General features: G+C 41.3%; 1 protein-coding gene across 2 annotated transcripts in view; it reads left to right on the forward strand.

Annotated features, from left to right (window-relative positions):
• Window positions 1-27615, forward strand: part of IMPA2 (inositol monophosphatase 2) — a 61902-nt gene that overhangs the window by 24140 nt on the left and 10147 nt on the right. For both annotated transcript variants that reach the window (XM_090285833.1, XM_090285832.1), the window contains 3 exons: window positions 4821-4925; window positions 7188-7233; window positions 9163-9271. In XM_090285833.1, coding sequence (XP_090141959.1) covers window positions 4821-4925; window positions 7188-7233; window positions 9163-9271 — 260 coding nt within the window. The remainder of the gene's footprint in view (window positions 1-4820; window positions 4926-7187; window positions 7234-9162; window positions 9272-27615) is intronic.

Raw genomic sequence — 27615 nt, forward strand, 5'->3', positions numbered from 1 at the left:
CTAATGCTGTCAACTCCCCTCTCAGAGACCCTTTAATTACATTTGCCCTTTGTTATTACTGATTTTGTACTGGTTTGGGAGTCACTATTTCCTTGTTTCCTACATTAGGAAGGGCTTTCTTTCATACTGAGCTTATATCCGTCCTCATTTTTAGTCTTTCATGAAAGAATATTAAAGATAGATTGCAACTATTTGTTTTAACAATCTGATGTAGGCTCCCTGGCTTATTATTTTATTTTACTCGTTCATGAAATTCAAAGTCTGGGTCTCTGATCTGAACCACAGGCATAAACTGAATCAAAGACTGGTAAGGTTTAAATTTTCTTCTGCCCCAGCTTTGGCAATCATCCTACTTCCCAGGGTCTCAAACTCCTCACTGAGGAATGAGGGACCCACCAAGTTCAGCTCTTCAGTTCCTGCACTAATGGTAACATACGGTGGTAATGGCAGCAAGCAAACCAGTAGGGAGGTCAAGGTTGAGAGTTCCACGGTCCCCATCTAGGCCTGCCCATGTTGGATGCTTCAACCTGTTTTCAGTTGATTTTGAGTTAGATCCAAGTCTTGCAGCTCTGAAAATATTCAGTAGAATCACTGAACCATATGTATACACACCTGTCCTTGTCCCTTTTGTCTGGGTTGACACAGGCAAAAGACAGCAGCTTGAGCTGCTCAGTATCAATAGTTGCCTTCTCTGTCCCAGTCTGGGCCCCCCTTGGCGGGATAGGGCCTGTCCATCGTGGTGACTCCTGTGCCCTGCGGTAAGCCCAGCATAGTCCTGGACTTGGAGAAAATATGTTCCCAATCACTGCCAGCTAGACACTTGTTTTCCTTCATGTCCCCACTGTGTTTTGCACTGGGTGCACATGTCCAGGGCAGTTGAGGTGCTGGGGGTGGGGAGGGCTGCTGCATGAGAATATGAGGCTAAGGAACATTAATTGGCTCCCTAGTGGCCTGACCTTGTCACAGAGGAACTACTAGCCAGGAAGAAAAGCCCCAGATGCACTTGGCCATCAATCACAACTATTGAAATTATGCAACAGAATGTATCATTCTGATTTGTCACCAAACTTTGAACCATATCCCTATTGTTATTTTTCTCTTGTACATTAGATAGACTAATGAAGTGGCCCTAGAGCTCCTCACATTTAGTCACATGCATTGTTTCTTTCTATTTGTGTTGTAGATTTTATGTAGATGTTCCAGTGCTCTTGTTAAGTTCTCACCTTTTCTTTTCTCACTTACATTTATACAAGTTGATGTCCTCACTCCCTCTGTGGAGAGCTGAAGAATGTTTTCTCCCATTCCCTGGTATTAACTTCCCACACAAGGACAATCAGGTTTAAGTGAATAAAGCCTCTACATCCCTACCCACATACCAATCAGATATTTTTAGTGCCTCAAGAGTGACACGGTCAACATCCTTGTTAGCTGCCCAGAATGCCACCCACAGACATGGAGCACATAGGGAGGTGACCAATGCACCTTTCATCTCCTTTCACTTGGGCAACTGGGTAAAGAGGAGGAGAACCCTTGGGTGTGAATAACCAACTGCTGAAAAAGTTCAGGGCTCAATAAGGGCACTTTGAGTTACTGCCGTCAGAAATGCTATGCAGGGCAAAAGCTGTGTTAACAGGAGTATTATAGATGCTGCTGCAAACAGGCTGCCTGGTGAATCCCAGAGATGGCACCCCACATGTTTTGCTAATGAACTGACAGACCCCTTGGCCCTGTGTGTTTCAAGAAGCCCCGTTGGTATGCGAGTGAATGGCCTTTGTGCTGACCACTGTGCTCTGACACTCAGATCAGTCGCAAAACGCTCTCTGTCCTTCCAGGAGACTCCAGCAATTTCCTCTCTAACTTTGATAGGTACTGGCTTCCCACTTACAATCACATTTAATTTCAAAAAAGAAAAAAAAAAACACATTCCTCCTCAGTTTCTTGGGAACTGATCTTTGCATATGAGTCATTTCCATTCCCATCTTGAACCTTAGTAATGTCTTCTTACTGCTTTATTGAACTTGTGCCCAATTTAAGCTTTGGTACTTGGTCCAAGTGTTTTTAAAGTATGGACCCTTTTCTTCAAGAATATATTCCTAAGCCAATTCAGGGGAAAATCATATAGCTACAGAAGACACTGAAAACAGATTCAATTCCTGAAGACTTTGGCCAAGGAAATTGGCAGAGCTAATATCATATTTAATCATCAGCTAAGTGCAGTGATTCATTAAGCACATAACCTATGCTGGGGTCAGGAGTTTCGGCATCCCCGCCTGGGTGCACCCTGCCCGGTGTGGCTCCTCTGACTTCTTCATGTCTTTCACCGTGCTGTTTGTTCCACCTGGACTTGCCTGCCTGGATTATGTGATCCAAAGGATTCAACAGCCCATGGAAGGAGCTGATGGTAGGGAAGCACTTCCCAACAGTAAGAGGGAGCACTGAGCAGACAAAAGCAGGGAACCAGCATCCACTGTTCTGGTTGCACTCTAGATCGTCATAAGCTTCTGGGGGCAGATGGTGCTCACCCAGGCTTTCCTGCACAGCTGCCATTTTCTGGGCATGATTTTCTCAGGTCTCTCAGTCAGTGCTCCCCAACCTAGTGCTTTGCCTGTTCCTGTGTGGGTTTCTCTATGAGACCACGGGGAGGAGAATGTGGAAATACCAGCCTTAAGGTGATATATGTACACTCATCATATGCCCTGATGCATTTCCACGTAATTTACCTATCAGGAGAGGGGGCTAGATGACTGTGTGTGCATATAGAGCATGAATTTCATAATCTATGAAATGGAAATGGTGGTCCCAGAGTTGTTGGGGAGCAGTGAATTAACAGTGCATACGACAGCACTGTTGTTGACTGAGAAGGGATATTAGAATGCAGGGTGCTTGTTCTCATCACAGCGCTACAGACAGGACAAACCCTGACCCACAGAACTTGGAAGACAGGAATGTACCAACTGCACTGTCTACTGTGATAGCCTCAAGTTCATGTGACTAGTGAGCCCTTGAAATGTGACTAGAGAGACTAAGAAACTGACTTCTTAATTTTTTTAAGTTTAACTTAAATTATTTAAATTATTTAAATTTAAACAGCCTCAGGTAGCTAGTCGCTATTGGATTGGCTTGAGCAGTTACAGGGGTTCCCATTTTACTCTTTTTATTAATGGTGTGGTGTCAATCTCATCTGCAAGTCCATTGATGACAAATCTTAGGACACATGGTTCCTCTGGGAAAAGAGATTTCCAGAAGCACTTGAGGCCGAGAGGGAATATCCTGCCCAGCACTTTGACCTCTTAGCCTCCAACATCAGGGACTAAGCAGCTGATGACCATGATTGACAGTACACCAAATGCCAGTAGTAGATCATGAAGCATTGCTTGTCACTCGGTGTTTCCATATTAGTAAAAACATGGACATTTCATGAGATGCTAATGGAAAACCTCTCAGCAGCATCTCATATTCACACATAAAACAAAAGTATGCTTGACACCTGCCATGGACCAGGCCCTGGTGACAAGACAGTGCAGAGCAAGGGCTCCACCCTTGGTGAACCTAGTTCTGTGACCATTAGGAACACATACCGAGCATTATTGTGTGCCAAGCACTGTTTTGTCTGATTTGGATAGAATATGCGCTTTCCTCCTGAGAACAGCTCCAGAGGCATAATCAGTGGGCAGCTTTGTGGGACCCCAGCTTATGGATTGTGGCTGTCACCGGTGCCTGAGTAACCCTCACTGTGCTGTGCTGAGTCTGTGCGGATGGTTGGAGGAGGGAGGACAGGAGGGAAGAGCTTGGTCGTTGGTGGAGCCTTTGCTGAGGCAGACATGACTAAGGACAGCCAGCAGCACCCTTCTTTGCAGGCTGATTTGAGCTGTTGGTTGTTTTGTCCAGGTTCCTAATAGGAAGTAGATGAAGTAGATGGCCCACTCCAATGAGTGTGGTTCAGGAGGCTTGGACCTCAGAGGACTAATTACAAAGGAGGGGCCAGGGATGGGACCCGCTGTACCTGGTGCAGGATGGTGTGCAGGCTTGAGGCTGGGATGCTCCTGTGGTGACTGCCAGTGGAGCAATAGGGCAATAATCCTAACCTTACTCTCCCACTTTCTTCTCTCCCTTGTGTTCCCAGGGGGCAGGAGTACCCTGTGGGGCAGCCTACCCCAGGCTCCTGGGCCAGAGGCCAGAGTGGAGAGGGCCTCTGTGGAAAATTGTCAGTTCCCAATGAGCCCATATGATGGGGGCCAGTGGGCACGGATGCAGTTGTCACCTTTTCTGCAGTTCAGGAAAAGCCAGACTGGTTACAGACATGGGAGGTATCAGCTGTAGGTGGCAATTAACATTCAGGACCAGCAAGGCTGTCTTCCCCAGGCACTACTACTACAGTACCACTAGCAGGAGAACTGGAGGTTGGGCTCTGCTCTGAGGCAGGTATTCCTCATACCCTTCCTTCTCATGTGTCTTCGGCCTTCTCTCCTCCAGACTAAAGTTAAAAGAGAGTTAGCATTTCTTTATAAGATCTGCTTCCCAGGTTTCTTCATTCTTGTATTTCTTTATTACCTGGCCCACTCACATCTTCCTGATGCTTCTCCAAAACTCCTATATCAAGGTGTCACTGCATTTTCTAAAGCCTGCTGAGTCAGAAGACTAGCAGACAGATGGAAACACAGATGGTCTATTACAGACTCTGCCTCTGTTGAACCCAGAGAAATGATAATAAAATCTCTTTCCTGTGTCTGCTTTGTCTTTGATGGGACCAGAAGCAATTTGAATTGCTTTGTCTTGAGTTCTTGGTGCATTTTCTCACACTGAGCTCCTGCCCACCACAGGTTCATTGCAGAAGAGGCTGCAGCTGCAGGGGCCAAGTGCGTGCTCACCCCCAGCCCCACCTGGATTGTCGACCCCATTGACGGCACCTGCAACTTCGTGCACAGGTGAGCATAAGCACAGGTCACCCCATTCTGGTGCCTAAACTGTCCTCTAAGACTTTGTCTTCCCAAAGTAGCATTTTTGGAGGCAGGAGTATATAAGTAAGCCTCTGATTGGTTTACAGTCTCATTACAAAAGTGATCAAGTCTTGATAATTTAAAAATAAGGTTTTCCACTTAGGAGAAACTCTCAGAACATGTAGGAAATTTTCACTTGTTTAAAAACCAATGTTTTTGTGTTGGGTTGAATTAAGAAGGATCCCTGGAAAACCAAGCAGGGTTAGAAAGAAGCATGTACAGCCCAGCAGCTGCCAGAGCATGAAGGGTAGACAGGGGCAAGTGAGGAGTGACATTCCAGAACCACCTTCACAGTGGGAGCAAACCTCATATCACCATGAGACAGAATGAGGAACCCATTAGAAGCTGGTCAGGACTAATCTGATTGGATTAATGCAGCCAAAGAGCTGTAGAAAATTCAGAGGGGCCATTGGAGGAAGGGGAAGGGAAGTGAACTATAGAGCCCAGGGAGGTGACAGGGACATGGTCCCAGAATCTCTGACCAGTAGGGCAGGTGTTGGAGCTATACCCACTTATTCAGGACTGAGGCTGGTTCTTTGATGGAAACATGCATAGAATCCCTGGATTGCTGGCGCAGGTTCCTGGCTCATCCCCAGGTCCCCATTCAGTAGGTTGGGATAGCTCATGGATTTGCATTCCTGGGCCATACTTTGAGAGCCCCTGCCATAGTTGACAAGGACATACTCCATTTCCTCACTTAAAGTGAGAAAGTGCAAGCACAGCCAGATGATGGGGTACTCACTCTTGTTACTGTCCTCTCATGTGTTGCCACAAACAGTATGTTTATATATAAGTATGTAAACTAATTCTGATGTAGCATGTTAATCATCACCCTTTTCTAAATGTAGTTTAGCTTAAGAATTCAGTCAGTCATGCCCACACAGGTGACCCTTTTGAGGCAATTGAGTAGTGTCACCTAGTAACAGCAACACCAGACTAATTTTAACTAAAGTTTGAGACCCCCTGGGGAGTTCATGTGGAATCACAGGCCTCCCCTCTTAGGTGTGTTTGCCCAGTGGAGCACCTGCTATTTCTGTCTCAGTTGCCATTCTAATATGCTGGTAATGGGGACAGAGCCAGCTGAGTCCTTTGGTGTGGTGAAGGCCACACGCCCACTGGCCCCAGGGCCATGGGGAACATGGAACCAGAGAGACAACTTGGAGAAGAGCATCACTTGGAGAACAAACTGTGGTGCTGACCTGCACAGTTTCAGTTACAGGGCCACAACCATAGTGATTCTCATGGCCTAAAGACATCTGGAAACCTTTGGCCCCTGCAGCTCAGGACCCGTGCATCCTTATGTCCAGGGTGGCAGTGTTGGGACTAAAGCCAGCGAGGGAGAGCTCCTCTGAGAGTCGGAACTAAAGCTGAGCCTGGCTTACAGTGCATTTGCTTAGTGAGCCAGCCACCAATGATGATAGTGTCACACAGCTGCCACTTTGGCAGTCAAGGCTCAGATCCGTGTTTGACTGGTTTCATAGTTTTCCTGTAGGCTAGCAGTACCCAGCCTTTTCTTGTTCCTACTTGTTAAGCTCTGGTGATCTTCACGTAAAGGAAAGATTATTTCAAAAACACAGCAGCAACAACAAATCCAGGAAATAAAACCACAGGCAAACTGTGATGTCATAGCCAGCTTTGACCACTGTGACTCATGCCTGCTGTTGGTTGCTTAGGCACTCACATGAGAGACAGGTGAGGAGGGCTGTTGCTGTCACCCAGACCCAGCCTCTGGGTGGGTGGGAGGCTGTGGCCTGGGTGGGGCCTGTGATCTGGGGCCTGTGATGTCACCTCCTAGGGGGAACCTCCTCACTCTGCCAGTACATGAATCTGGCCTCTTTGGAGGTCTCTGAGAACCAGAAAGCTGATTGTTATCGTACAATGCCTCTCAGTTGGGCACTTGATCATTGTCGAATTACATCAATTTTACATGACTTTCAGAATACCGCTTTCTTTCAAGGTCAGCTGTCTTACAACATGATCAGCTAAGCCTGTTTGTCTTGGAAGCAGTTAGTGAAATTGTGGGAAGTAGTTTTTTAAAAAGCAAACCCACCCACACTATAGAAAGCTTATTCTGTGCAGTGTGTGAGTGATGGTGCTGCACAGCCTCACAGAGGCTCCTAAGTGTGTGCGAGAGGTTTGCAAGAGGCCATTTATATTTTAGAGTGTAAACCATTCTGTTTCCCTTTGCAGATTTCCAACCGTGGCAGTAAGCATTGGATTTGCTGTGAACCAAGAGGTATCTGGTGGGTGGGGCCCTTGATCCCTGCGGCTCCAGTTCAGGTTTCATTTAGTCATCTTCCTTTTTGGTTTCAACCTCTGCACTCCTGTTTTGCTCTCTTTGTCATGTGCTTGAATCATGACTAGTAAATCCAATCATGTGTTTTTCAAATCTGAGAAAGTAAACAAATGCAAACCGGTTTGGGGTGTGCAGGCTTGGGGCTCTGTGGCCAGCCCTTTTTTCCACCATGCTCTTTTTCTGACACGACCCGTGAAAGGGGAAGTTCAGAGAAAATTATCCAAGTTAGTCTGCATCTGACCCCTGGGGCGTGTGAGTTAGTTACACACAAAAAGAACTCCTATTTTTGGAGGACATTTTAAATCCCAATATTCTATTAATTCTTCTTTATCTTCCTCTAGCTATTAGTGTGAGAATGTGGCTGTTGCAGGGTTCCCATAGACCCTTGGAACTAAGCAACATCAGAGGGCCTGCAACAAAGGCATGGGACTGAGGCTTAAACTTTATTAGTCAGTTTAAGCAATAACATGTAGAAAAGCCTTAATTTCTTTGTAGTTACCACACTTATATTTAAGTAAGATTGGGGGCTCAGTGTTTTTCAAGAGAAGCCCTCCTTTAGAACACCATTTTTTCATCTTAATCCTCAGTGTTATAGATTCCCTAGCATGGAAACTAAGAGAAGTTTATACCATGTAAAGTACTTAAGATTTTTAATATTGAAATTTGGGTAAGGAGTCAATTACTCACTTGTTTCTCTGTTAAATGTTGTCTCGAACCAAGTGGCAGATTGAACACTCACCTCAGAGGGTGGTGCTCATGACCACAGTGTCAGTCCCTGAGGGAGGGGCCGCGTGCTGTGGGCTGGCAAGGCTACACGCTGTGATGAGTCTGAAGAGTCTGATGGTCTGGGCTTGTAGTGGAAGGCCCCTGGTCAAAGGGAGTGTCCCACCCTTCCCTCAAGGCCTCAGTGCCATTTGCTGGCCCGAGGGGTACAGAGCCCCTACCACAGGCTCCCTGAGTCCAACCCAATTCTAGACTGACCTGGATTTGGGAAGCCCTTTAAAGTCAGGGTAGTGGAGCGGGGAGGGTGGTTAAGTATTGCTGAAAGGCCCTTGATAAGTGCTGGCCGAACCATCCTCCCCAGCAATAAACCCAATTCCTGCAGGATGGGAGTCCTTCCCACAGTGGTCAAGCTGAGCCTGGGCCAGTTGAGAATTTCCTGAGGCATTTGGCTTAGGTCTCTCTTTATTTTCCAAAGACATGACTACTTAGCTAATCCCCAGACCAAGCACACTTGCTCTTGTTAACCCTGAATAGTGAGAAGTCAGTAGAGGAAAGGAACAAAAACACGTAAGGTCAGGTAACATTTTTTCATACCTCTTTTTTCTCTACCATCCCTGACTGTGGCCCATGACCTCGTTGCTGATTTATGGCAGTACCTGCTAAGGGGTGAGCCCCCCTTGGTGGTCATGACTGTCTTCCTGAGACTGCCCTTGAGTTCTGTGATTCTGCTGGCATTGCAGATGCGTTCTTCGTTCTTCACACATCAGTTTTGAGGGGTTCTTGGGGAGTTCAGTTAGAGCCACAAATAGCCTCACCCACATCCTCAGAAAAGGCCTTTCTAAAGAATCAAGCTTTTTCAATAACTTTTAGTTACTGTTTGTGATGTTAAGTTTTAATGTATTTTTTTTAGTTTAGTTTATTTTTAAATATGGTAATTAAAAAAAAAAGAAATCTTGCTTTTCTGCCCAGGTCTAGTTTTGAATCTAGATGCTGATTTTATAAATTCCCTTTTGTAAAGTATTTTCTATCACATCATCATTGCATTAGAATACTTTGAAGAACTTCACCTTTGACTTACTGTATTATTTTCTGTACTCATTAAGTGAATGGTGCTTATTTTCTGTCCTGCCCCTGCCACCCCCCCAGCTTGAATTTGGAGTGATTTACCACTGCACAGAGGAGCGGCTATACACGGGCCGGAGGGGCCGGGGCGCCTTCTGCAATGGCCAGCAGCTGCAGGTCTCCAGGGAGACAGGTGGGGCTTCATGCGCCTTGTCACAGGTCACTTCAGATTGAGAAATGTCAATGGAAAATACCCAAAATCACCATTCCATGAGACAGTGGTGAAAATCTCCTGCTGAGGGTTCAATCTCTTTTTAGGGACACTGTGTCCCTGATGAACTGGAAATTGAGCCAGTTCTGTATCTTAATGTTTTGTGAGTGTGGCCCAGAACTTTAAATAGTTTCATTCTATTTTGTACTCACATCTTTCATCTTTAATGCTAAAAGAAATCCAGTCATCAGTTATGATTTGCTCTCTAGCAGTCCAGTGCCACAGGCAGAGTCAGAAGCATGCTGTAGCCTCAGAGTGCTCAGGTGAATGTCAGTGATCATGTCACCTGCATGATGTCACCTAGCTGCAGTCTGTGGTTCCCTGGGTGTGGGCTAACTATAGCTGGCTTCAGTTTCTATGAGAAGTCATGAATATAAGTGATGTTTTCACTCTCCGCAGATGTTCCATTGTCATTGTTATTCCTAAAGCAGAACCTCAAGGGAATCCAGTAGCTCCTATAAAAGGACTACATTATACTTAATCTGCATATAACTATTTATCAATAACAATATGCTGATTTAGGTGGTTCACTGACTATTTTTGTTCTTTCTCTCTCACTGATTATCCTGGGATATTTTAGCATTTTGTAGGACAGATATTGTCAGAGACAGAAAATTGCAAGACAAAGAGAAGAGCCCAAGAGTAGGAGCAGGTAGATTAGAAGAAGACTTGAAAAGATCCCTAATGTTCATGTTTGGGCATTCCGGCTGACTTCTCACTTGTGTGTTTCTATAGGAGGACATCATAAGGTCCCCTCTCCCCACAGTCTCATTTACCCGTCATGGCTTTTCAGTTTGTGATTTACTCCTCTGCCTTCCTTACTGCCTCCCTTTCTACCCACTTCCAGCTTCTCTTTTAAAAATTTATTTCCTAGTGCCCTTTCTCCATTGTCTCTATTCTGCCTTTTATTCCTCCTTGGACAACACCTGGGTGCCTAGATGGCCTCAGAGGCAACGAGAGGACAAAGGTGTGCCCTGCCTTCCAGCTGCTCCTCATCTATTAAGGAAGTAAGGCCTCTCTAGCTATGATCCACATGATCCGATGAGAGCAGCATCATCCAGGAGCTGCACATCGTTACTTTCTTATATTTGGGCTTCTACAATGCCAAAGGCGTTGATTTAGGTGCAGCAGGAGGTATTTGCTCACATACTCCTCCTTACAGTGTTATGACCCCATGAACAGCTGGTATGTTAGGGAGGTGACCAGTCATTGTATGAAGGTCGTGCAGGACTGCCTTGGAGGGGTCTGAGGAGGCTCCCTAGGAAGCCCGTGAAAGTCACGAGCACGCCCAGGGTGAGGAGAGAGGAGACGGTCATGAGAGGCTTCAGACAGGCGGGAGAAGCAGGACACATTAACCAGTTACCACTCAAGTCCTGGCCCTGTCCCATTTCTCCCTCTCCAGAAATTTTGTTTGTGTAAAAAGTGGGGTTAATTACAGCCACACATGCCAAGAGGCAACCACTCAAGCTGAATTGTGTAACTTGGTAGGGAGAAAGCATGTTATTAATCATGCTTATGTGAACTTTGCTCTATATTTAGTCCAATTGTAACACTCGATTCTGTTCACATACATTCGGCTCTGGTCAGTTGCCTGCACTGCCCAGTAGTGCATTAGAACTTCATGTCCTTGCTGGGACTCTCAGAACACTTGCCCTACACTGGCTCACCCCTCCCATGTGGGCACTGTATTTGGCCCATCATAGGACCTCCCACCCCAGAGTGTTCATTGCTCACTATTATAAACCTTCCTTTGCTACACACATGTTCCAAAGCTCTTCTGTGATTTAAAAAAAGATTTTTTTTTTTTTATCCTCACCAAGGACATTTTTTCATTGCTTTTTAAAGGAGGAGGGAGAGGAAGAGGGAGTTACATTGATGTGAGAGGGAAACATCGATTGGTGGCCTTTTCATACGTGCCCTAATTGGAGACCAAACCTGCAAACTGGGTATGTGCCTTGACTGGGAATCAAACCCACAACCTTTTGGTCTATGGGCCAATACTCCAACAAACTGAGCCACACTAGCCAGGGCTGTGATTTTTTTTTTTTAATTCTTATTTACAAAATTCAGTGAGTATTTCAACCTGGTCATTTTCTATTTAACAGGTGACTAGGTTTCTATGGGAAGTGATGGAGTATACTCTTTATCAGCACACTCTTTAGGCATTGTGCAAGCCTAGTTGCAAATCCCGATTCTACCACTTTCTAATGTTGTGGCTTGTCAGTTAATCTATCCAAACCTCAGTCCTCATATGTAAAGTGGTATGATGATGATGAAAACTTTGAGGGTTAAATAAAATTATATATAGGAAACACTCAGCAAAGTCTCTGACACATGGTACCCAAAAATGAGAGTCATTATCTTTTTAATAATTTTTTATTTTTTAGTCACAATAGACGTACAATATTATAGTAGTTTCAGGTATGCAAACCAATGATTAGACATTCTATAACAACTTTCATATCTGCATACCAGTGATTAAACATTATGTAACTTACTCAATCTTGTACCCATCTGACACCATACATGAGAATATTATTGACTGTGTTCACTATGCTGTACTTTACATCTCCATAACTATTCTACAACTAATGATTGGTAATTCTTAATCCCTTCACGTATTTTATCCATTTACCCAGCCCCCCTCCCATCTGGCAACCTCCCTCCCATCTATATTTATGAGTCTGTTTCTGTTCTGCTTGTTCACTTATTTTATTTTTTAGAGTCAAGCATTGATAGATATGTATTTATTGCCATTTTATTGTTCATATTTTTTACATTTTTTCCCCCTTCTTCTTAATGAAGACCCTTTAACATTTCTTATAATACAGATTTGGTGGTGATGAACTTTAACTTTGTCTTGTCTGGAAAGCTCTTTATCTGTCTTTCTATTTTAAATGACAGCTTTGCTGGGTAATCTTGGTTGTAGGTCCTTGCTTTCCATCACTTTGAATATTTCTTGCCAATCTTTTGTGGCCTGAAAAATTTCTGTTGAGAAATCAGCTGGCAGTCTTATGGAAGCTTTCTTGTAGGTAACTAACTGGTTTTTTTCTTGCTGATTTTAAGACTCTTTCTTTGTCTTTAACCTTTGGCTTTTAATTATAATGTATCTTAGTGTGGACCTCTTTGAGTCCATCTTGTTTGGGACTTTCTGCATCTCCTGGACTTGTATGTGTATTTCCTTTACTAGGTTAGGGAAGATTTCTGTCATAACTTTTTCAAGTAAGTTTTGATTTATTGCTCTCTTCTTCTGGCACTCCCATGGTGCTAATGTTGGTAGACTTGAAGTTGTCTCAGAGGCTTCTTAGAATATCTTCTTTTTTTATTCTTTTTTATTTTCCTGTTATGTTTGGGTATTTTTGCTTCCTTATATTCCAAATTGCTGATCTGATTTTTGGCTTCATCTACTGTACTGTTAATTCCCTGTAAATTAATCTTCATTTCAGTTAGTGTATCCTTCATTTCTGACTGGTCCTTTTTTATGCTGTTGAAGTTCTCACTAAGTTCATGGAGCATCCTTATAACCAGTGTTTTGAACTCTGCATCTAATAGATTGCTTGTCTTGATTTTATTTAGTCCTTTTTCTGGAGTTTTGTTCTTTTCTTTCTTTTGGGACATGTTTTTTTATCTCCTCATTTTGGCAGCCTCCTTATACTTGTTTCTATGAATTAGGTAGAGCTATTATGGCTCCCAGGCTTGGTAGAGTGGCCTTATGTAGTAGGTGTCCTGTAAGGTCCAGTGGCACAGCCTCTCCAATCACTCAAGCTGGGCACTATAGGTATGCCTCACCCTCCACCCCTGTTTTGGCTGAGTACACCCTTCTGTTATATTTGAGCTTTGGTTGCTGTTGGCACATCAATGGAAAAGATTTACTCCCAGGCCTATCAACTATAAGGACTGGCTATGCCCACTCACCACCATGGAATATCAGCTGCGTAGGGGCCTATACCACAGAGCAGGATTTACCTCAGCAGGGCCCTGGTGCCAGCTGAATCTGCCCCTTGAGTGTGTTACTTGTAGAGGTGGTTGGGTAGTGGTGCTTCAACATGGTCTGAAGCTGTCCACCAAGTGCACTGACTTGGCCTGTCCACCAGGTTCAGGCCAAGATCAGCCACCACCTGTGTTCTGCACAGGGCTACATGGGATGAGCTACAAAGCAATCCGCATATGTCTGCTACTTGTGTGGGCTTCAAGGTGCCTAGGAGAGGCCAAGCTGAAATCAAGGCCGGCTGCCACTGGAGCTGGGTTTGGGACCACTTAGCAAGAAGTACTGATCACACTGATGCCAGATGCTGGTTGTTTGAGATATTTTAGAAAAGTCTGAAGCATGAGCCAAGACAGGCCATTTATATGGATAAGCCACTGAAAACAGCTTGGGTGGGCCCAAAAATTGAATAGGGCAGGGTCTCAGTGAATCACTGGGGCAGAGGGAACAGTGTGAGCCAGGTTGGTGGAGACTCAACTATGGTGCCCATCTGCCAGCTCTGTAGAGAGAAGGCTCAGATAAGGAACAATGGCCTCTGCCAGGATTTTTGTTTGGGAGAAAGCTGACTGCTCCTCGCCCAGCTCTTGCCCAGGTGCCAGACAATTCATTTTCTCCCCATATGTTCCTCTTGCCTTTCGAGCTGCTATCCTAGTACTAGAGCTCAGAGGGAGTGAGTCAGCATAACTCCAAGCATAGGCCCTTTAAGAGGAACTGCCTGGGACTCCAGAAGCCCTCTGTCTCAGTCACCCACAATCCCTGGTGGTTTTTACAGCCAGAAGTTATGGGGACTTCTCTTCCTGGCACTAGAACCATGGGCTGGGAGCCTGGTGTGGGACTGGGACCCCTTACTCCTTAATGGGGACCACCAAATCTGAAATATCCCTCCTGATTTTTATTTCACCACACATGGGTATGGGACAAACTCATTTCAAATCTCTCCTACCAGATTTGATATGGCTTTTTCCTTAAATCTTTAGCTAGGTTTCAGGTGGTTTTGAATGGTAGTGGTTCTGCAGTTCAGCAGTAATTTTGATGTGGTTGTGAAATGAGAACCGCGTTTACCTGTGCCACCATCTTGACTAGAAGTCAAAAGATTAGCAATAGTCATTATCAAAGAAGAAACTTGAGTCTTTGCACAAGATCAGTTATAGCCCGTTGTTAAAATTAAGATGCATTTCTGGATGAAACATCCATTAAAATGACCACCACTAATTTTTTCCCTGTACTTTCTTTCCCTTCTCTTTTCCAATTCCTATTACATGTTTCTGGACTGTCTTCAGCTCACAAAAACAAAAACAAAAGCTACACTGAGTTGGGGTAAAGGATTAGATGAGGCCAGAATTTTGTCTTTTCTACAAATTTTACCTGGTAAAACTTGAAATGTGTACAAAGCAGCCTTTACTATATTGTACCAACTGATTATGCCTCTTAATCCCTGCACCATTTCCCTATTTCTCCCCCTTCCCCCTCTCAGCTGATAACCCTCCAAATGATCCCCATACCTATGATTCTGTTCCTATTCTGGTTTGCTTAGTTGGGTTTTGTTTTTATTTTTTAGATTCAGCTGTTGATAATTGTGAGTTTGTTGTCATTTTAATGTTCATAGTTTTGATCTTTTTTTAAATTAAGTCTCTTTGACGTTTCATATAATAATGGCTTGGTGATGATGAACTCTTTTAGCTTTACCTTGTCTGGGAAGCACTTTATCTGCCCTTCCATTCTAAATGATAGCTTTGCTGCATAGAGTAATTTTAGTTGTAGGTCCTTGCTTTTCATCACATTGAATACTGCTTGCCAGTCCCTTCTTGCCTGCAAAGTTTCTTTTGATAAATCAGCTAATAGTCTTATAGGCACCCCTTTGTAGGCAACTCTCTGCTTCTCTCTTGCTGCTTTTAGGATTCTCTCTTTATCTTGAACCTTTGGCATTTTAATCATGATGTGTCTTGGTGTGGTCCCCTCTGGGTCCAGCTCGTCCAGGACTCTCCATGCTTCTTGGACTTGTATGTCTTTTTCCTTCGCAGAATTTGGGAAGTTTTTCTCCATTATTTTTTTCGCATAGGTTTTCAATTTCTTGCTCTTCCTCTTCTCCCTCTGGCACCCCCATGATTCGGATGTTGGCACGTTTAAAGTTGTCCCAGAGTTTCCTAAACCTCTCCTCGTTTTTTCAATTCTTGTTTCCTCATTCTGTACTGGTTGACTGTTTTTTTCTTCCTTATGTTCCAAATCATTGATTTGAACCCGTTTTCTTCCCTTCAGCATTGGTTTTGTGTGGATTTTCCTTCGTTTCACTTAGTATAGCCTTCACTTCTTCCCTTATGCGTCTGCCATACTCAAGCATATCTGTCAAGCCTGTGACCATTTTTATCACCAGTGTTTTGAACTCTGTGTCTGTTAGGTTGGCAATCTCCTTGTCACTTAGTTCTCCCACTGGAATCTTGATTTGTTCCCCCTTTTGGGCCATACTTCTGTGTCTCCTCATCTTGACAGGTTCCTGAGTTTGTTTGTCTCTGTGTCTTAGGTAGAGCTGTCGCTCCTGTTACGTTGTAAGGGGCGGAGCCTTAGGTATTTGTCAGTACAGGGCAACTTGTTTCACCACATTGTGGTACTGTGTGTGGGTGAGGGGTCTGAGAGGGAACACTGTTGCTTGCTCAGCATTCACCCCTTTTCCAGGCACTTCTCCCACTTTGTATGGAACTGGCGCTTCTCTAGCTGTTGCCCCAGCCGTCGCTCCCAGAGTGTGTGGGTTGTGGACGTTCTAGGACCATTGGGCCCTTTAAACAAGCGGACTCTGCTGAGAGACTGGCAGTTTCTGCCTCTGCCCCAACCCCTCTTGGCTTGCACAGTCAGAAGCAATGAGGCTTGATTTTCCCCAGTGCTGCGACCATGAGCTGTGAAGACTGGTTGAGGAGCTGGGAATGCTCCCCAGGTGTCCCTCCTGACTTTTTAAAACATGTAACTGTGCTTTCTGCCAGCCTACCACTGCCACCACTGCCACCGCTGCTGCCACCACCACACCACATCCTCTCCGCCCCATTTCCGCCCTTCCTACCTGTCTGGATGAGTATTTCTTCTTTATATCTTTATTTGCTGGACTTCCATGCAGTTTGATTTTCTGGAACTTCTGGTTGTTTCTAGTTTTGAGATAGTTGTATTTCTTCTTAGTTGTGGAGGGAAGCGCAGTGTGTCTGTCTATGCCTCCATCTTGGCCAGAAGTTCAAAAATGATATTCTTTTACTCTCCATAACTACAACACAATTGGAGAGCATATCTACTTGTCACATCCTCACCCGTTATCTTTTCAGTTTTGGACGGATGTGCTGTAGACATGTTGGCAGAGCAAATAGCCATTAAGTACTATGCTTTTACCCTAAAACTGTAATTTAGTATTAAGTCTTGATTCCACAGATAAATGTAGATTTAATACACAGCACATTCTGTTGATGTTTCTCCAATCATTTGATTGTATGAAGCTCATTTACTAGTACAGCATTTCTCCAACTTTTTGATCTTAGGACCAACCCAGTTATATTCCTGAAAAAATTATTGAAGACCCCCAAAGAGCTTTTGTTTATATATTATATCTATATTTATATATTAGAAATTTTAAAAATTCTAATTTATCTTAAAAAATAAATAACTTATTAAATGTTAATATGAATAGTATATTTTTATGGAAAATAACTATTTTCCAAAGCAAAAATAATATTTTTGTGAGAAGAGTGGCAATGTTTTACTTTTTTTTTTCCAAATTTCTTTAATGTCTGGCTTAATGGAAGACAACTAGATTCTTGTATCTGCTTCTATATTCAATCTATTGTAATATATCATTGGTATTTTTGCTTTTTGTTTTTTAATTTCGTCTTTATTGTATTTTTTCCATTACCATTTAGTCCCTTTATGCCCCAATCCCCCCAGCAATCTGTTGTCCATGAGTCCTTTTTCCTTTCTGCTCAATGCATCCACCCCCAAACATCCCCCCCGTAATGTCATCAACTCTCCCTCTGTGAGTGTCTATTTTGCTAGTTAGATCAGTGTGTTCATTACATTCCACATATGAGTGAAATCATATGGTATTTGTCTTCCTCTGACTGGCTTATTTCACTTAGCATGATGTTCCCCATGCCCATCCATTCTGTTGCAAAAGGTAAAAATTTCTTCTTTTTGATGGCTGAGTAGTATTACATTGTGTAAATACCCCATAGTTGTTTTATCCACTCATCTATTGATGAACACTTGGACTGCTTCCATATCTTGGCAATTGTAAATAACACTACAATGAACACAGGGGTGCTTTTGTTCTTTCAAATTAGTGTTTTGGGTTCATTCAGATATATTCCCAGAAGTGGGATCACTAGGTCAAAAGGTAGATCCATTTTTTATTTTCGGGGATATCTCCATACTGTTTTCCATAGTGGCTGCACCAGTCTGCATTCCCACCAACAGTGCAGTAGGGTTCTCCTTTCTCTGCCTCCTCGCCAGCACTTGTTGTTTGTTGACTTGTTGATGGTGGCCATGCTGATTGGTGTAAAGTGGTATCTCATTGTGATTTTAATTTGCATTTTTCTGTTGATTGGTGACATTGAGCATCTTTTCATATATCTATTATCCATCTGTATGTCCTCTTTGGAGAAGTGTCTATTTGAGTCCTTTGCCCATTTTTTAATTGGGCTGTTTGTTTTTTTTTGATGTTGAGTTTTTTAAGTACTTTATAAAGTTTGGATATTAACCCCTTATTTGATGTATCAGTGAATGTGTTCTCCCATTCTGTGAGTTCTCTTTTTATTTTGTTGATGATTTCCTTTAATGTGCAAAACCTTTTTAGTTTGATGTAGTCCTGTTTATTTATTTTTTCTTTTGTTTCCCTTGCCTAGGGGAGATATAGCTGATTAAAAAAAAAACTGCTACAAGCAATGTCTGAGATGTTGCTGCCTCTGTTTTCTTCTAGGAATTTTATGGATTCTGGTCTAACACTTAAGTCTTCAATCCATTTTGGATTTATTCTTGTGTGTGTGTAAGAGGGTGGTCTAGTTTCATTTTTCTGCAGGTGTCTGTCCAATTTTCCCCACCCCATTTATTGAATAAACTATCTTTAGCCCATTGTATATGCTTCCTTCCTCTGTCAAATATGAATTGACTATAAATGTGTGAGTTTATTTCTGGGCTCTCTATTCTGTTCCTTTAACCTATGTGTCTTTTTTATGCCCGTACCAGGTTGTTGTGATTACTATGTATGGCCTTATAATATAGTTTGATATTAGGTACTGTGATTCTGGGCAGGGTAATATGGAGGGTCTGCTGTTGCCCATGCAGCAGACCCCCCCTCTCTTCGCAGCTGAAGGGTCCAAGGGAAAGACGGAGTCGATACAGCTTGGCTTCAGGTGCGCCGCAGGAGTTGCCGGTGTTGACTACAACGTCAAACCGCCTTAGGGACTCCGGCTCCGGATTTTCTGTCGGGGTTTACTCCCTTAGCCTTTCCCCTGAAGAGGTATGCCGCAAGGCAGCGGAGGTTTTTTGGAGTCAGAGTTTTCCTTCTCTGATGTACCCTGACTGGAAGATCGAACCAGCGACACTTAGCTCGCAGGCCGACACTCAATCCACTGAGCTAAACCAGCCCAGGCTCTGTAGCTTCAGCGTCATCACAAGATGTCGATTCAACACGGGAGGAGACAGATACCATGTCACTCCCGAGTCGGACTGCACAGCCATTCTCGGCGGTGCAGATAGACTCTTAAGAAGCTACACCATCGTCTCTCGAGACGGACGGCTGCCGACGACGACGACGACGACGACTGTGATTCTCCCAACTTTGTTCTTCTTTCTCAGGATCACTGTTGCTATGTGGGGCCTTTTCTGGCTCCACATAAATTTTTGAAATATTCTAGTTTTGTGCAATAATATCATTGGAATCTTGATAGGAATTGCATTGAATCTAGATTGCTTTGGTCAGTATGGACATTTTAATGATGTTAATCCTTCCTATTCATGAACATAGTACATGCTTCCACTTATTTGTATGATCTTCAGTTCCTTTCTTCAGTGTCTTATAATTTTTCATGTACAGGTCCTTTACATCTTTGGTTAGATTTATTCCTAGGTATTTTATTCTTTTTGTAGCAATTATGAATGGAATTGTTTTCTTAATTTCTCTTTCTGTTAGTTTGTGATTGGCATATAAAAATGCAACTAATTTCTGGATATTAATTTTGTATCCTGCTACTTTGCTGAATTCATTTATCAGTTCTAGTAGTTTCTTGGGGAATCTGGTGTTTTCTATGTACAGTATCATGTCATCTGCAAATAATGACAGTTTACTTCTTCCTTTCCAATTTGGATATCTTTTATTTCTTCTTGTCTGACTGCTATGGCTAGCATTTCCATTACTATTTTGAATAAGAGAGGTGAAAGTAAACATCCCTGTCTTGTTCCCAATATTAAGGGGAAATGCTTCTAGTTTTTGCCTGTTGAGTATGATGCTGGCAGCGTGTTTGCCACATACGGCCTTTATTATTTTTAGGTATGTTTCCTGAATTCCCAGTTTGCTGAAAGTTTTCATTGTAAATGGTGCTGGATTTTATCAAAACTTTTTTCTGCATCTATTGATATGATCATGTAGTTTTTATCCTTCATTCTGTTTATGTGGTGAATCACATTTATTGTTTTGCAAATGTACCAACCTTGCATTCCTACAATAAATCCCATTTGATCATGGTGTGTGATCTTTTTGATGTATTGTTGTATTCGGGTTGCTAATATTTTGTTGAGGGTTTTAGCATCTATGTTCATCAGGGATATTGGCCTATAATTTTCTTTCTTTGTAGTGTCTTTACCTAGTTTTGGAATTAGGATAATGCTCCAAAGGAGCCTTCTCTCCTCTTGAATTTTATGAAATAGTTGAGAAGGAGGGGTGTTAGTTCTTTTCTGAATGTTTGGTAAAATTCACCTGTGAAGCCATCTAGTCCAGGGCTTTTGTTTGCTGGGAGTTTTTTTTATTACTGCTTCTATTTCATTAGGTCCAATCTGTCTATTCGGATTCTCTGATTCTTCCTGATTTATTTTTGGAAGGTTATATGTTTCTAGGAATTTATTTTGACCAGGTTGTCCAGTTTGTTGGCATATAATTGTTCATAATTTTTTTTTTTTTTACAGTCCTTTGTATTTCTTTGGTGTCAGTTGTGATTTCTCCTCTTTCATTTCTGATTTTATTTATTTGGATCCTTTCTCTTTTTTTCTTGATGAGTCTTGTTAAAGTTTTGTCAATCTTGTTTATCTTTTCAAAGAACCAGCTCTTATTCATTGATCTTTTGTATCATTTTTATAGACTCTATTTCATTTAATTCTGCTCTCATCTTTCTTATTTCCTTCCTTCTACATACTTTGGGCTTTGCTGTTCTTTTTCAAGTTCCTTTATTTGTAAAGTTAGATCGTTTATTTAAGCTTTTTTTCGTTTTTTGAGGTAGGCCTGTGATACCATAATTTCCCTCTTAGGATTGCCTTTCCAGTGTCCCATAGATTTTAGACTCTTGTGTCCTCATTTTCATTTGTTTCCAGATCTCTTTTGATTTCCTCCTTGATCTCATTGTTTACCATTATTGTTTAATAACGTGTTATTTAGCTTCCATATCTTGGCGTGTTTTTTGGTGTTCTTGTGACTGATTTCTTGTTTCATAGAATTGTGGTCAGAGAATATGCTTGATATCATTTCAATGTTCTTAAATGTATTGAGACTTGTTCTGTGTCCTAACATATGGTCTGTCTTAGATAATGTTCCATGTGCACTTGAAAAGTATGTATATTTTGCTGCTTTGGGGTGAAGTGCTCTGAAGATATCAATTAAATCCATTTGATCTAGTGTGTCATTTAAGTTTGTTGTCTCCTTGTTGATTTTCTGCCTGAAAGATCTATCCAATGGGGTGTTAAAATCCCCGACTATGACTGTATTTCTGTTGATCTCTGCCTTTATGTCCATATAGATTTGCTACACATATTTAGTTGCTCCTATGTTGGGTGCCTAAATGTTTACTAGGATTATATCCTCTTGTTGGATTGTTCCCTTTATCATTATGTAGTGTCCTTTGTCTCTTACTATAGCCTTGGTTTTAAAGTTTATTTAGTTGCATACAAATATTGCTACCCCAGTTTTTTTCCTTTTCCATTTGCATGAAATATCTTTTTCTATCCTTTTACTTTTAGTGTGTGTGTATCTTTCAATCTGAAATGGGTCTCTTGGAGGCAGCATATATATATATATATATATATATATATATGAATCTTGTGTTCTTATCCATTCAGCTACCTTCTGTCTTTTGGTCAGAGCATTTAATCCATTTACATTTAAGGTGATTATTGATAGATATGTATGTAGTGCCGTTTTATTGTTAAGATTGTTTTTGTCTTTTCTTTTTTTTTTCTTTCTCTTTTTCTTCTTCTTCTTAAAGTGAGCCCTTTAATATTTATTGCAGTACTGGTTTGGTGTTAACAAATTCCATTAGTTTTTTCTTATCTGGGAAGGTCCTTATTTCTCAGCTTTGCTGGCTAAAGTAGCCTTGATTGTAGGTCCTTGCTTTTCACCATCTTGAATATTTCGTGCCACTCACTTCTGGTCTGAAATGTTTCTGTTGAGTAATCAGATGCCAGTCTAATTGATGCTCCCTTGTAGGTAACTGCCTGCTTTTTTCTCAGTGTAGGCCTGTTTGGGTCCAACTTGTTTGGGACTCTCTCAGCTTCTTGGACTTGTGTGTCTTTTTCCTCTGCCAGATTAGGAAAGTTTTCAGTCATTTCTTCAAATAGGTTCTCGATCCCTTACTTGCTCTCTTCTACTTCTGGTATTCCCATTATGTGGATGTTGTTTTGCTTCATGTTGTCCAAAATGTTTCTTAAGCTCTGCTCATTCTTTAAAATTCTTTTTTCCTTTTGCTGCTCTGCCTGGATGTTTTTTTCTACCTTGTCTTCCACAACACTGATTCGATCCTCTTGCTTTATCTATCCTACTGTTTATTCCTTCCAGTGTGTTATTTATTTCGGATATTACATTCTTTTTTTCTGACTGGTCCATTTTTATGGCTTCTATGCCTTTTTTCATGCTGTTGAGTATCCTTATAATCATTACCCTAAACTCTCTGTCTGATAAACTGCTTACCTCCATTTCATCTAGTTCTTCTGGAGAAATCTCTTGTTCTTTCATTTGTGGTCTGTTTCTTTGTCTTCCCATTTTGCCTGCCTATTTGTATTTTCTGCTTTAGTTGTTAAAATAATCAGTTATTAAATTGATCAGATGTTAATCTAATTCATTTGTAATCAGCAGCCAGGCTTAAGCATCACAGGGTAAGGCAGAGTAATTCCTGCAGGCAGGCCTATTGCTTCCCCTCAGGCTGATGCCACTTGGAGTGGACTGCTTTGCCTGAGAAAGATGGCTTCTGCAGTATAGGGAATGACTCAGTACATGGATCCTGGTGGCTATTCCTTCAGTTCTCAACCCAGAGCCACCAGCCCCAGACTCTCCTCAAGGGTCTTTAGTCCACTCTGTTCTCCCTCTGCCAGAGCCCAGGGTATGTCGCTGCAAATGAAATTTTGTGTTTTGGCCCTTAAGAGCCTCTCTGTGTCTCCAGCCATCTTTCCCTGGCAGAAATAAACTCCTCTGCTTTTCTCAGCTGAATGTTATCTAGATTCCTTTCCAACTCTGGTGCTATAGCCTGGGGAACCCAGCTGGTTTAGACCCCACACTTCTCAGGAGGAACCCTGGCTACTGAAAATCACTCTGGAACTTCAGCTGCTATCCATGGGAGCCCAGCCAGCCCTCTCACTCCTCTGCACTGCATATCAGTCTTATTGTGTTGAAGTGATTTCTTCTGTCTGTCCTTGGTTATAAGGCTTCTCTCCAGCTAGTGTACAGCTGATTATTCAGGATGATTTTTCTACAATTTAGTTGTAATTCCAGATTGGTCCTGGGAGGTGGTTAGTGTAGCTACCACTTACTCTGCCACCATCTTGGATCTTTCATGTAATAAATTGTTTTGATGTGCGAAGAAAATCTGACCTTACACATACATGTTCGTTGCATGTGAAATATGACCATATCAATGAATTATTTTTGTATTCAATTACATTGAAATCCATTGGGCTATCTTCTACTTTGAATGGATCTTTTGCTCATGGATGATTTTGTAATCTCATACACTGGTAATGTGGAAAATATGGGTTCATTGAGATTTTCAGTTCTTTCTAATGTTGATATGTTTAATTTATAAATACTTAAAAAGTCATACTTATTTAATATCACCAGTCTTCCTTCTCATAAGAAATGTTTAGGTATTGGGAAGGTATCAGGCCTACTGTGGTGGATAGATCGTTCCCAAATGCCAATTTCTACTTGAAAGCTTGAATTCTATTGGTGATAACCTTGTCAATTGACGTGAGGGGAGACTTTTTCATTTTCAAAAAATATCTCTCAAACACCCACTTCTAAATAACTATAGTTTAAGTTCCCTAATCACACAGAATATTCAAAAGACATTTATAGTACTTAAGTTCAAAATTTAGTACAATTAATAATTTTTACAGCTTTATCATTCTTAAGTAAAACTGACATTTTTCCTCAGTATCTAAGTGTAGCAGAGAAGAGTGCAGTGACTACTAGAACAGGTGGAATCTTGCCTTGCTTTCTCTACTCATCGTGCACATATTAACACAGTGAAAAAGGCAAATAATGTCTTAGTATTATTATTAGGAAATTTGCATTAACTTCACAGATTCCTAAAAGAAGCTTTGGGACCACTCTTTAAGAACTACTCCAGTTGATTTCTCAGGAAGGGCTCATGGGAACGATATTCCCAGAGTTCTTACATGTTCATAAGTTTATCAGTGGCCATTATACTTGAAAATCATTTTTTCTGCTAGTAAAACACATGGCTCACATTTTCATGTGTTAAACGCCCTAAATTGTTCCCATCATCTTCTAGCATAAGCACATTATTAAAAAATCTGCAGATAGTCTTCCTTCCTCTTATGAGGGACTTTAGTTTTTTTGTCTGAATGCCCAAAGGTTTTTTTTTTTTTTCCTTTAGAGTACAGTAATTTTAATAAATGTTGTTTCTTCTGAGTCCATTTTCCTAGGTACATGGTATGCCCTTTCACTATGTGATTTGAAGTCTTTTAAAAAATAATTTAGAAGTTTTCTTGAACTATAGTTTTTAGTATTTGTTTATTTCCAAATTTGGTTGCTTAGTTTTTTGCCTTCTGGGTCTCTTAATATATGTATAAGGGGAAACCACCCACCAAGAAATGGAATTGTCTTCTGGAGGGTAGGCCTCTTATAATCTAGGTGAGAGTGTTCTAGGAACCCATCCATATCAGTGTACCAGCTGGTGTTGTTGTGAGAAGCTGCATTCAGCTTCAGTGAAGGTTTTTGAAGCTTTCAATGTGTTTGCCGTTTTCATAATGGAGTGCACCTGCCCATACCGTGCTGAGTATTCAGCAGTTTTTGACCAAAAATGGCATGAACCCCATGCTCCACCCTCCTTATTCACCTGATCTTACCCCAAGCGACATTTTTTTGTCTCCCTGGATGAAAAAAGTCCTCAAAGGGAAACATTTTACCGATATGGAAGAGGTGGAACCAAAACAGCTGAAGCACTAAAAGGCATTCAAATCAATGAGTTCAAAACTGTTTTGAGCGGTGGAAAAAAGTCTCGATAGGAATATTGCATCAAATGGAGAGTCCTTTGAAGTTTAAACATGTAAGAATAAATACACAATTTTTTATAAGTAAATTCTGGGTTTATGGGGGGTTCCCCCTCATATGTTGGGTCTTCTCTACTTACCTTGTCTTCATCACTTTCTTTTGAATTCTTTTTACCTTTTTCATCAATTTTTTAACCTCCTCTTATTCAATCTTTATTTTTTGTAAAGCATTATACGTTAGGTTTATTTAGTCTGTATTTCTTTAGTTTAATGTTCTCATCTGAAATGTTTTCTGATTCTTTCCTAAGTTCTGTCCCCTCTACTTTTGAGTTATGCTGCTGTCCTTTCATATATTCTTTCTTTTTTACTTTTTAAATTTTATTTTTCAGTTAACATTGATACTTGATATTATAATCTTTATATCTTTTACATAAAGCTATTTTTGTTTCTGTGGACAAATCTTTCTGGCATTCTTTGATTAACTGGAGAGATGTTTTTCTGCTCCTGATTCTTTTTTCTTATGATAATTATGTATGGGATTCTTTTCCTTTTCCTTTTTTCTACTAGAAATCTGTATTCCTAAGCCTAGGGATGGGGGCGCTCAAGACAGTTTTTGTACTTTCACAGCTATAGAGCTCCCTCTTCTATTCTTGTGAAGTGTTGAAAAAAATTGGCTTAGTCCTTATTTTTTTTGTTTTTTGTTTTTTTTGTTTTTTGTTTTGTTTTGTTTTGGCTCTGTTTCCCTCCTTCGCTGCTATCTGGGTCTTCTTTTTCCTTTGCCTCTATGTTTCCTGCCCAGTGACTTTGGAATTCACTCCCATACATTTCTACTCAGGGCCTGCTCTACAAGGCCCTGACTATAAGAGATCATAGGTCTGGTCAGCTCCTTACCTTAAGACCTTACCCCACATCCCATACAAGGGATCTCATGAATTAATGTGTGCACAGGTCCTCTCACATTGGCCCAAGCTGATTTCCAGTGAGTGGCTATTGGTGATTTTGAGGTTCTCCTATTCTCAGGTCCAATACATGCTAAATGCTTCTCTTCCTCTGATGTCACGATGCCACATGGTCTTAAAGCTGCAAGAGGTTTGCTTCACCCATTGTGTTTTGGGATTTAGCTATACCTAATCAATATAGTTTTTTGTTTTTAGGTGATGTCTGTAGTTTTGTTTTTTGCTCTCCTAGTTGTTCTGTGTTTTTATCAGAGGGTGTTTGGAGAGGTTAAAATCTACGTGGTTGTTGCATGAATTTCCAGTTCTGTCTTCCCCAATATTCTAAGCAATACTCATTTTTTCCAAATTGATTTTTAAAAATAAATTCTTAAGCTGAAAATCAAATAACATAAAATTAACCATTTCAAGGTGAACAATTCAGTGGCAGTATGTTCACAGTACTGTACATTTGCACTCTCCAAAGTAAAATCCTACACCCATTAGTCCCTCTCTCCCCTACAACCCCTCTTCCTGCCTTCGCCCCCAACCACCAATCTTCATTCTTGGTGCTTATGTTTCTAAGTTAAATAAAGTTAAATTTTATTTTAGTATGAATAGCTCATAATGGCCTATAAGAGGTCTGAAAGAATTAGGACATATGTATAAAAATACATGCTGGTTTGTTTCAGGAGCTTTACATTCAGAAAAACCAGTTAGTGCCCAGAGGGGATATTTTCCAACATAAAGCACAATCGCCTCTTTTTTCATGAGCACATATTTTAATGTATACACACAACTTGCTTCTCTTGCCTTTAAGTTTTTAAATTTGTCTTTGATACTCTGGGTCTTTTTAACTTTCCTCAACTAGAAAGCGGGTTTTCAAACTCTTGGAAGTCATGGACTACATTTTTTCACTTTAAATAAAATCTATTTATTGAAAGAGTGTACAGAGATGACCTACTTCAAAATCTATTAGGTTTGTGTGTGTGTGTGTATGTGTGGTAAAATATACAGTGTATAACATAAAATTTGCCATTTTAGCTATATTTTATTTTTAAGTATATTTTATTGATTATGCTATTTCATTTGTCCCATTTTTTTCCCTTTGCCCCCATCCACCTGGTACCCCCATCCCTCCAGCAAACCCCCTCTTAGTTCATGTCCATGGGTTATGCATATAGTTCTTTGACTTCTCCATTTCCTATACTACTCTTAACACCCCCTGTCTGTTTTGTACCTACCAATTTTGCTTCTTAATCCTTGTACCTTTTCTCCCATTTTCCCCCTTCCTCATCCCTACTGACGCCCTACAAATGATCCCCATACCTATGATTCTGTTCCTGTTCTGGTTGTTTGCTTAGTTTGTTTTTGTTTTTTAGATTCAGTTACTGGTAGTTGTGAATTTGTTGTCATTTTAATGTTCATAGTTTTGATCTTTTTTTTCCTTAAGTTTATTTAACATTTCAAGTAATAAGGGCTTATTGATGATGAACTCCTTTATTTATTTTTTTATTTTTTAAAGTATATTTTATTGATTAGGTTGTTACAGCAGTTCCAATTTTTTTCCCCCTTTGCTCCCCTCCACCCAGTACCCACCTTTCTTCCAGCAATCCCACCCCCCTTAGTTCCTGTCCATGGGCTGTGCATATAAGTCCTTTGGTTTCACCCTT

The sequence above is a fragment of the Furipterus horrens genome, unplaced genomic scaffold (genome assembly GCF_987537825.1).
Source record: "Furipterus horrens unplaced genomic scaffold, mFurHor1.1.pri manual_scaffold_8, whole genome shotgun sequence".
Lineage (NCBI taxonomy): Eukaryota > Metazoa > Chordata > Mammalia > Chiroptera > Furipteridae > Furipterus > Furipterus horrens.